This window comes from Podarcis pityusensis (assembly GCF_964106645.2).
Source record: "Podarcis pityusensis genome assembly, chromosome: 3".
Classification (NCBI taxonomy): domain Eukaryota; kingdom Metazoa; phylum Chordata; class Lepidosauria; order Squamata; family Lacertidae; genus Podarcis; species Podarcis pityusensis.
Window position 1 is genome coordinate 56,469,266 of NC_138026.1, and position 11,611 is coordinate 56,480,876.

The 11,611-nt window shown below is 45.5% G+C and overlaps 1 protein-coding gene across 5 annotated transcripts in view; it reads right to left on the reverse strand.

Annotated features, from left to right (window-relative positions):
- Positions 1-5,239, reverse strand: part of HDDC2 (HD domain containing 2) — a 36,346-nt gene extending 31,107 nt beyond the window's left edge. For all 5 annotated transcript variants that reach the window (XM_080999783.1, XM_080999780.1, XM_080999779.1 and 2 more), the window contains exons 1-3: positions 5,087-5,239; positions 3,591-3,712; positions 2,057-2,159 (exon numbers count right to left, since the gene is read on the reverse strand). In XM_080999783.1, coding sequence (XP_080855909.1) covers positions 2,057-2,159; positions 3,591-3,712; positions 5,087-5,131 — 270 coding nt within the window. In that variant the 5' untranslated portion in view covers positions 5,132-5,239. The remainder of the gene's footprint in view (positions 1-2,056; positions 2,160-3,590; positions 3,713-5,086) is intronic.
- Between the last annotated feature and the right edge of the window lie 6,372 nt (positions 5,240-11,611).

Sequence of the window (11,611 nt, forward strand, 5' to 3'; positions counted from 1 at the left end):
TGGAAGAAGTTCCCACAGCACTGCCTTTCCTGGAAACTGATGTAACTTATCACTGGTAGATGCATAAGCTACACAATGGAGCCCTCCCTTCCCACATAGACTCATGCTGCCTCAGCTCCTACGCAACAACAAAGGTGATATGGGAATAGCAGCATCAGATTTAGGGTGGTGCAGGTGGTTTCCCTGTACAGGGCGCAGAGCCGAGAGGGCACAAAATTGAGAAGATCCATTTATGGGTGCCAAATTCTGGCCTCACTCAGGAAGTCATATTATGAAAGATTTCCAAAGACCACCCCTGGGAAAGAGTCCATAAGGCTGTTGGTTGCTAACCTGGACATCCTGACTGTCCCCTTTTCAGCCCAGGCTGGACACTCTTCTTATGAAAGCCACATGCCGGTGGTGTGTAGGGCCAAAGCCAAATGTGAATTTTATTTCTGCACAGTAGGCTGGTTTCTACACCCATTCACACACCCCTCCCTACGCACCATCCAGGCAAATAATAGGCATGATCAGAATTCAAGGGCACATTGCAGCCAGGTAAAAACACTCAAGTGTTTGGGGGAGAGGGAGCACGGCCAGGTAGGGGTGCCCTTGGGGCGAGGGCCAGTCAGGGAGGCCGGAAGAACTGCATTTGCCCCCTTCCCAGCCTGAATTCCCCCACCCCTACTTTAAAAGCCCTGAAGCAGTGGGAGAGGAGGCAGCTACTACAGGCCTCCTTGTCCCTTCTCCAATGCTCATTGCTCACTATAGCAAGCAGGAACACAGTCTTGCCCAGCAGACAGCTTGTTTTCAACCTGTGTATAATTTATAAAGGGGTAAAGGAAGGAGCAAAGGATGACCTCTGGAGATCATCAAAAAGCACCAATGGATATGAATGAGAGGGGTCCACTATGCAAATGATTGAAACACCTGCCATTTTCACAGAATTGCACTGCCACAGATTGTGTGTGGTGCCCCTTACTTTAAATATTTCACACATAACAAGTTTATATCTCAGAGCCTTCTAGTCTTTACTGTCCTTTGACAAGTTAGCTACTGGCACAGTATGCCGATCAGTTTTCATGAGAGGTAGGAAGTTTTCAAATAGGTCACTTTCCATCTACTTTTCTCTTGATAGAGAGGGCAACTGAATGTCAGCTGATGACAGAGCCTATATGTTTGAATCTTCCCTTCTAGAAAGAAAGGCACTATGGAATCCCACAAACTAGACTGCTTTTCCTGTAAGAAATCTTTTCTTGTAAAATACAAGATTGTGCCCTCTAGTGACCGGTATTCTACACTACTCACCCTGAATCTGTTCAATTCCATTATTAGAGCCACTTCACAGAAACAATTTTGTCTTCAACTGGGTTGACAGAAAACATCAATGAAGTTTTAAAAGGTGCAAATTCAAATAACAGAAATCCCATGGAAGCTTTGTATCATGAGGCTGAGCCCTGCGTGTCTTTCCAACTGCATTCTACATAGGAAAAACAAGCCAGCCTCTTTTCAAGAGAACAAACGCCACAATTCAGATGGCAGAAATGGCAGTATCTAAGTGTTAGCGGGGGACATTTTAACCTCCCTGGATGTGCCATCACTGACCTTAAGGTGGTCATACCGGAACAAAGGAACTTCAAAAGGAAACAGCAAACTGAAACTGCCAAATTACCATTATGAAGCAGTTCAGTGTTATCACTTGTGGACTGAACTGGGACGATAGATTTTTACACCACTACGTGTGCTGACTAACTTACCAGTGATGTGTGTTTTTTGTGACTGGCTTCTGTTAATAATGTAACTGACGTCTGCACTTTTCTGTATTTCCTTTCCTTCTGATCTCACTGCTAACAATCTCTTGCCTGTATAGATATTCCTGCAACACAGGATAACACTTCATACATCTGATGAAGTGGGCTGTAAACTATCCATGGAAGTTTACGGCTTAATATTTTTGTTAGTCTTTAACTTTCCGCAAGGCTCTTTTGTTCTAAGGATCTTTCAGACTTTACAGACTAATCTTGGTTCTTTCTTTTTTAGAAGTAGACCATCAAGCTACATATGCCACCATACTGACCTCCTCTCGTCTGTGTTTCTCCTCTTTGGAAACATTGTCAGCAGGAGCAATGTCACCAACTATGCATTCAGCCATATCATGAACCAGAGCTAACCGGATGCATCTGGGAAGCAGAAAATATTTAAAGACATGATTATTAAAAGGCAACTACGAAAGATAGTATTGTATAACAATCTCTGCATCCTGTCAACTTATTCTGCGATTCATTTTGGTTAGTGCAATTATATTTATTTCCTTAAATATCTATGTTAACCTTAAGTTTGGTTCCAATAAAAATCCAAAATAACAGCAGTGTAACATCCTATTAGGACCAAATATCAATTAAAATGTCACTTTCAGACAAAGCTTCCAAATACTGTCAGGGGTCCCTTTACCTTTACCTTTTCAAGCTAGATGTAGTTTAAAATAAAGAGGAAAAATGTTTGAGAGCCACAAATATTTTCATCAGGCTCTGAAACATTTTTCTTGACTTCCTTCAACAGCAACAATAATAAAATGTCTAGCCTGAAGAAGAGTTCTCTGAATCAAAAGCTTGTACACTACTTTCTGATGTTTTAATAGGTCATGATAAAAAGGTATTCAATGTAAGTAATATACCAACCTGACAATTTCAGTACTAAGCCTGGTAAAATAATTGCTATCGCCAGTTAAATGGAGATTTAACTTTTGAATTTATTCTATTTTTAAACCTGCCTGGATTTACTTCTTTGATGTTACAATCACAATATTGCACAGCTTTACATTACGTATTAATTTACCCAGCAGAAGTTCTTCAATCATATTGGCGAATGTGAATTCCACATTCCACCAAGAAAGAAACACATATTGGAAAGTTGGCAATGAGAGGGGAGAGGAATACACCCTTGGGCTTAGACCTGGGCTACAGCTCTCCTTTATCTTGGGCAAGGCACTCTCTCAAATTCACACACATTCATTTTCGAAAATTAAGGAATGGCCTAAATTTCACATTATGGTATTTTAACATTGGCCTGAATTCAGCTAGCTGGCCCAGCTAGCAGAAGCCCACACAAGGACTTCTGCTAGTGCAAAAGGGCTTTTCTTCCCTCTTCTCCCTGTGCTGCCCTCAGATTGGCTCAAGGTGTGTGTATCTGCAGAACCCCCAGAACGGGGGGGGGGGGGGGTGTCAGGGAGAAAAGATAGTTCCATCAAGTAAGCAGATATTTTTAACAGCACAACACTGAATTCCTCCTATTAAGCCACGATTTTAAAATACTGTCAACCCTTTTTGACCCACCTAAATAATAGTTACAAGAGTTGATGCAATCAAGCAGTATTAAAACAGCATTTCTATTTTTCTATTAATTGTGTGGTTTGGCAGTGTACAATACTGATGGTTCAGTGTTGCAAATAAACAAACAAACCTGGATCCAATGAAAAGTAAAATAAGACAGTTGCAACTAACTTGATCCCATCAAGAATGGAACTTCAGTGCAGCTACTTTTCACTAAACTGAAGCCACAATGTGCAGTCCCCCATATCCATTAAAGACACCCACTGCAATCAGTATACATACCTGTCTTTATTAAGTGCTTTATCTTCGGTTACCATAGCCATGATTGCCATCCTGTACATATGGTCTGAAACGCTCTCTGGATTTGCTACATTTCTGTATACCCAGCCAGTCCGTGGGACTCTCTAGTCAAAAAGAGTTTAAGCAATACTGTCAAAGGGGGGGGGGGGAGCCTTGCATGCATCTTCTTTTTTAATACCCAGCTGCCATTTAGAAACACAAGCTGCCACATTTAACAGACTGTTTGTTAGTCATGCTTACTGATTATAAATAGTTAAAAGACAAAAAAAAATCATTCCAAGGCAGTATTCCTATAAGCACCTGTGCCCCAGAAATAAAATATTTACTTCGTAGTTCCCCAGGTGGATAGTTTTGTATACTGGGTGTGAAATGTTGAACTTTGAGAGATCCTGCCTGTATCATATTAACGACTATCTTACTAAGCTTACTGCAAAGCAGAACTACTAACTGCAGTCTTTAGGTTCTTCAAGGCAACAGAGGCAATTTATTAGGAAATCCACAAACTGCTATTTCCCCTTGCTTCCTTAATATTTCTATTACTTGTAAACTACCTCACTTTCGTTGCTGGCCAACTTTTCCTCCAGTGTCCCTTGGCTTTACCACCATCCCCTTTTGCAACAGATTCCTTATTATTTCTATGCTATCTGGTCTCCAGGTTTCTAAACCAGAGTCAGAACACAGAAGTCCTTCAGCCAGCTAAGAAGGTGACCAGGTGCAAGCATCGTATGCACCTTTGTACTAAGCAAGTCTAATCTAAGCAGAAGCGCGTGTTTAGGGTTGCAGCCTTATCCTACGCAGGTCTAACTGTACATCCCACTGAGCTAAACAGGATTTGCTGCAGGGAAAATCTGCAAACTGCAGTCCTGACCCTGCTGCGGCCCAGTATACCTGAAGGAGCGTCTCCACCCCCATCATTCAGCTTGGACACTGAGGTCCAGCGCCAAGGGCCTTCTGCCTGGTTCCCTCGCTGCGAGAAGCAAGTTACAAGGAACCAGGCAGAGGGCCTTCTCGGTAGTGGCACCTGCCCTGCGGAACGCCCTCCCATCAGATGTCAAGGAAATAAACAACTACCTGACTTTTAGAAGACATCTGAAGGCAGCCCTGTTTAGGGAAGGTTTTAATGTTTGATATTCTACTGTATTTTTAATATTTTGTTGGAAGCAGCCCAGAGTGGCTGGGGAGACCCAGCCTAGTGGGCGGGGTATAAATAAATTATTATTATTATTATTATTATGTTTACTCAGAGGTACGTCCCACCGCATTCAATGGGGCTCACTCCCAGGTAAGTGGGGTTTGGACTGCAGTCTTAATCGACGCTAAAAAAGGGAGGTGAGGAGATGCGTGGGGGTTTTGTGCAGCAGCACCTTTGGGGAACGATACCGCGAAGATGGGCAAAACTGCTGCAATGACCCCCCCCCACACACACACACCCCAACCCCGCATTTGCTCCCGACCAGCCAGTCGGGGTCTCTGCTCACCTTCAGCTGCCCCACCAACTTCAGAAACTGCAGCAAGCTGCCCATGGCGCTGGCTACCAGCGCAGGAGCCTCGAGGCGGCAGGAGCTGCGGCCTCCCGCCTGCTTGCCCAAGAGCGGATGGGGAGGAAGTGACGACACCACAGGCTCAGCTCCTAGGTTCCTGCGCCACTCGGCTGCTCATTGGCCAGCGGCGCAGGTCGGCGACGCGTCACGGCCCCGAACGCCGGCTAGTCTATGGACACGCACGCGTGAAAGCCTTGGTCGTGGGGATGCACGTGAGGCGTCCTCTGCACCGGTTCTGCCAGCCCGAGCCCTTCGGAGGTCTCCTTGGCTTCTCCTCTCTAAGGATATAGGACGTTGTTTTCAAAAGCAGGAGCTTCGGTTCCCCTCCTCCCTCTCGAGGGTGGGAAGCGAAGCGGAGTCCGAGGCAGCCGCCCCCACTTTCCTTCCTCCCTCCTCCTCCTGGTTTCTGTAGATATTTCGTAGCACGTGGTTAAACCCTTGCGAGTCCACAGCAAAAAAACACCCAAAGAAGTGAAGCATGCGCATAATTTTGCTGAAATTCCAGGTGTGCTCAAGGTGAAGCTGCTGGGGGGGGGGGGGAATCGTGTTGTTTCAGCCAAGGTTCTTGGCGCGTATAACCTAAGGTTACCAGATTTTTTTCATTGAATCCGGGAACGCTTTAATTAATTAATTAATTGTTACACATTTGGGACGTTGATTTTGCAGCGATAGCAGTGGCAGAGGGGTGGCTGCAGCCTCCACCTCAACCGCCACGTTTTCCCTCCCCCCGAGGCGTCTATCTCCATTCTCCATGATCCTGGGCAGCCCCTGAGTTGTGGTTCTTTGGTAGTGGTGGTGGTGAAGCGGTGCGCATGGAAGGCGGAGAAGAAGTTGCCGAGAGTGGGCGGTGGATGCCTCCCTTCCCATCAGAGTAGCCCCAATCCCATTCCTTCTTGCGTGCAAGCAGGAGGGGGCGGGGATCCCTCAGCTGGGAAGGGAGGCTACACACAAATAAGGACTGTTTTACCGTTGAATAGTCATTATTTTTTACATTGGCACAGCGCCTCCTACGGTGTTATAAAAGGAACTGCCCGAACGCAGCACATCACACTCTCGGTAAAAAGAGAAAAAAGTATTTTATTTTAATTTTTGCATTTTAGCCTGATATAAATATTGGATTGCCAGCGCTGTATTTAAAACGCCACTGCATTGTATAAAATAGCCAGAAGAGGAAGAAAAAGTTGCCGCAAAAGGGAGAATATTTATGCAGCACATTGCACTCCCATGTAGGCACCCATCCAGATACAGACCGGGGCTGTTTCTGCTTAGGAAGTGGACAGCTACATGCGCAGTGCAACCAAGCCACAGTGTATTACGCGAGAGAAGTTTGTTCTGTGGCATATTTAAGTCCTTTTGTCTTCAGCGAGTTTTCCCACCAACTTCTTAACAAAGTAATGTTAATAGCACGCCAAGTATAAGAACATTTAATTAGGAAACAAGCTCCGCCACAATTCAAGCCCCTTAAAAAAAAACACCCACCCGTGTTGTAAGTCAATGCACGCTTGGCAGACCATATAAAATATGCAAAGGGTTTGGATAGATGGATTTTATTTCTATGCCACTTTTCATTCAAAAGATCCCAAAGCGACTTACAAACAAATAACAGCAACATGGTAGAACATAATCTTACCGTGCGTTAAAATACACATACAAATAATGCATGTAGCATTACGTGAATTGGGAATTACCTGAGCGCACAACACTCTTAGTACTATGTTGTTGTTTTTTGCATTTTAGCCTGATGAACAAAATCGAATATGCAAGGAGTTAGGGTGCAGCAAAAGCAGGGGTGTGTGTGGAGGATGGCCTTAGCACTTGCGCATGTGGGGCTCGTGATCTGCCCAGAAGTTTGCGGTTCTTACAGCAAAACCGGACTGCCATGCAACCGACATCAGTTGCTGAAAAGGATAATTAACTACGAACACGCCCCTCCCCCAAATTGGGTTCCCCTCCAAACCTGTGCAAGCCTTGCTGAAAGGCAGGAAAGCTCCTTAACCCACCCATCGCCCAGCCCCCGGGGGGGTGTGGAGTTTGGAGGTGTTAGCTGCCAGTCCTTCCTGCTGCTGCCGCCTAGTGGAGCAACTGAGTCATATTTGACTCTCTGGCTTTTTCCCACCGATGTCCACGGGGGGGGGGGGCAGTCAGCTGTGCTGCGCTGCCTTGGAGGCCCGTTTTTCCCCGTTTTGTTTCCTGGAGCCCCCCCCCTCCAAAAAAACCACCTCCCTGGAGGCCCTACTGGCCTGCCTCTGCTGCCTGTTCCCGTCTGTCTCTCCTGCTGCTGGTCAACAGCAGAGCCCAAGGCAGGGCCTTGCACGGTGGGGTGCGGAGGGGGTGGGGTGGCAGCCAGCAGTTAGGGCTGTCAAGGGTATGCTTGGCTTTCCCAGAGAATTCTTCCCTTTGTGTTATTCCCCGCCCCTCTCGTTATTATTTATTGCGTACATATCCCACCTTCATCTCCAAGGAGCTCAAGGTGGCTCCATGATCCTCTCCTCATTCTATCCCCACAACAGCCCTGTGAGGTAGGCATAGGCTGAGAGGCAGTTCCCGGCCCAAGGACACCCCAGTGAGCTTCATAGCCCAGAGGGGATTTGAACCCTGGTCTCTCTCATGTCCTGAAGACCCACACTCTAGCCACTACATCACCCTGTTGTGTCTTCCCCTGGCTTCTTCTCTCTACCACCTGGGCCCAAACCTCACCTAGAGGCGGAGGTGATGAAGTAAAAGTGGCTTGGCCTCCTTCTCTCACACACCCTGGGGTGTTTGCTGCTGCTCTTCCTCCTCCTGTCTGCCACTGGTGCAGATGCCCACAAGGAGGCAGAGGACAGTGGTGCTGAGCAGAAGGGGAACAGAGAACAAGTGTATGCAGTGCCAGTTTTACTGTAAGGACTGGTCAACTTCTGCCAGGTCATCGTCCACATGGAAGCGCTCCTGTAGATGCTGAGGTCCTTCACAGAGCCTCTTTGCTGCTGTAACCACTGCTCTGTAACCACCGCCTTGCCCATTCCCACAGGGCCCCATTTGCACCCCTGCTCAGCTCACCCAGAGGGATTTTGCATGTTTGGGAGAAGGAGAGTGAACAGGCAGCAACCAGGAGGAGGAGGAAGAGGAGGACCTGCTCTGTGCAGGGGTATGGCAGCCTGATGATGAAAATGGCCTATGACCAGGGCCAGCCCAAGACATTTTGGCACATGAGGTGAACCACAAAATGGAACTTCCCTTCCCTGCCAGAGAAGAAGGGGTGGATTAAGATCTACATCAAAAACAGGGGAGGGGGGATTGCCTGCTGATCAAGATGACCAAGGTGGATCTCCACAGTCTGCACAGCTATGAGAGTGACATCCCATAAAGACTTATATCGGGATTTGCTGCCCCTGTGGATGCTGTTGTACGAAGCAGTCACCTTACCATGCCTTACAGGTGGACCAGCCCCATCTGTGACACTGCACTAGATCCTGCTTTCTCTCAGAGATGCAGCTCTTTGAAATGAGGCCCTTCTTCGTGTGCCTCCTCCGTGAGAAGTAGGTGGGTGGGTGGTGGCAATAAGAGAACGGGCCTTTTCTGTGGTGGCTCCCCGTTTGTGGAACGTTCTCCCCAGGGAAGCTGGCCTGGCAGGCAAAAACATTTCTCTTCTCCTAATTAAGTAATCTATGGCCTTTCAAACTGTGAAGGGGTATTGCTTTTATTTGTTACTATGGTTTTTTTTAATTTTAAAAAATGTAAACTACCCTGTGCTCCTCGGATAAAGAGCTGTATAGAAATTTAATAAATTATAATAAATAAATTAACCACCTGCTATGACAGACACTCATAGGTAAGAAAGCAGTTCTCTCTCACAGTGGTTGTGAACAGGAGTCAAAGCCTGGGACCACAAAGCAGCAGGGTTGAAATCTTGGTAGACACTTGGTTGTCAGCAAGATGAGCCCAGTGCCCGTCAGGAAATAGGAAAAGCAGTCCTGGCTGTACCATAGAGCTGTTGCATCTAAGCCCTGCCCAGTGTCTTATGAGCCTTGTACACAAGCGCTCTGCGCTCAGGAGGTTGAATTGTGGGTGAGGAAGAGTAAGTTCTTAACAGCTGGAACACAGGTGTAAATAAATAAATGAAACTTTGCTTCTGTGAATCCAAAAGAGGGCTAACTCTTTGCGCTTTGGAGGGCTGAAGTTCTCCTTGCGGTGGAGACAAAAGATGATGAAATACCACATATAGCCGGCAGGAGTCAGTGATTGCCATGTAGTCTCCCATCCAACATTTTTGCTATTGTCGATTCTGCTTTGCTGAATAAAGCACTACTGGGTCACTGCCACCAGAGCTATACGTGGAACCCCGACTGCAGGTTGTCTTATTTTGTATTTGATTGCTTTTTTCTGTATACTAGGTCACCGTCTGTCTGCAACGTTGCCAAAACAATACTGAAATAATAATAATGATTTTATTATCTATACCCAGCCACTGTGTCTCCAGCCGAGTCCGTTTCCTTGAATGGCAGCGTGGGTTTCCATTCGATTTAATTAACGAGCCTTGTTTGCTAGCGTGAGCACCTTGATCCCCAGGCACACCGACTCAGAAGTTAGCCCCCCCCCCCAGGTCCTGTGCACCCCCGTCCCCAAGGAAGCCGGAGGTCCGCCCCCTGGGAACAATGAAAGGGGGGCGGACAGTGCAAATGAAGCCCAGTAATAATACATTTTGCTCATCGGGCATTGACCTGGACGGTGCATGAATGCTGTGGATGATTCATGGAAAGAGGCTTGCTCCCCTCAACCGTTCAACCATTTAGCAAAAAAACAAAACAAAAGGGGATTGTGGTCTTTTAACACTTCTCATTTGATGTGCGGAACAGAGTTTCTGCTGGGGGTTTATGGGTTCGGGCCAATCTCCTTCGCGACGGCAGGTGGCGCTCTTTGCCCACAGGCTGCTGCCTCGAAGCCGCTGGAGCTGGAGACGCCAAAGGGGTTCAGCGCTGTCCCTTGCGGACCGGATTGGCACAGCTGCATGTCAGCACCTCTGTCTTTTTCTCTTTCTTTTTTGTAAATCGACAATGTTAAAAACATAATTATCACCGTCTGTAATTTTCTATGTTTTATTTCCTTCCGACCTCACTGTTTACAATTCTTTCTTCCGCCAACCGTGCCTGTATTTCTTAGGGTTTTGCTGGCCTTTGGTCACAGTTGACTGTATTCGCTACTTTGCCCAGACTTCTTGGCAGATATTTTATTTTGTATTTTTGCTGTCATTTCTTTTGTGATCAAAGCCTTCTGAATTTAAAGGAAAGGCGGTGTATAAATATTTTAGATAAATAAATAAATGTGCCTGCAGCAGAGGATAGCATTTTATGCATCTGATGTTGTCCACAAAATCTTACGCCACAATAAATTTCATAGTCTTTAAGGTGCCACAAAACTCTCTTTTCTTTTTGCCAACAGAACAATTCATTATCATGATGAATTCTGTCATGGATTGCTGCCTGCTTAAAAAGTATCACGACCTTCCGCTGTTAGACAGAAGGAATATGACTTTTTTGTCTGGTTTCATGGGAGCATCAGCTAGATTCTAGTATATGTCAATTCATTTTACATTAGATTACCTATCAAGGAGCTAGGAACAGTTTGTGCCTGCTTTATGTCTGCTCTTTTTGTAAAAAAACCAAACCCACACCATTTGCAATATAAAATACAATGAATATGTATATATAATAAATGCACACAAACACATTCTGGTCTGCTTTGCATGCCATGGCGGCATTGCTTTCAAAATAGATATGCTGTTAAGCACTGGATTTCTGCAGGATAAATTTAATTTAATTACAGTGATCTGCTGAATAATTGCTTCTAATATGGATCCTCAAATATGATATCCATGTCTTAGGTTTGCTGAGCAAGAGAAAAAGATTTTGGGGTGAGCAAGCCAGTGAAACTTTTTAAGTTCACATTATCTAGTACAGTACACTTCTGGAACAACTAGTCAATATTTTTTCCTGTTAATGTTCCTTGTGCCCAAATTGAAAACCCTCAATAGAAGCTGATTTTTCAGTGACGAGTAAAACCAAAATAATGCTCCACAGAATGTTGTTTTATAATTTAAAGAATACATTTGTTCTATTTCTTTGGTTGGTGGGGGGAAACTGGATAATGAGATCCAGAACTCAGGTGACAAATCATTAGAATCTCAAATGTATGTGCATATTTTCTAAAATGTTTTTGTATTTTCAAACACTTTTCAAGGTCAGTGGGGGGAAGGGGAACTTAATGACACTGCTTCTCTGCAAGAGCAGTTTGTAGCAAAACAAGTCTGTTATCCACTGGTTCAAACTGGGCCTGATATTTGACATTCTCTGTTCTGACTTAAATAAAAATCTCTTGACCAGTTCATCATAAATACTCAAGTATAGCCACATGAATGCACAGCAGTTTCTTTAAAAGGTGGTTTTGCTTATGGTTTATAGTGCTGCTATCCTTTCAGAAGTCTGG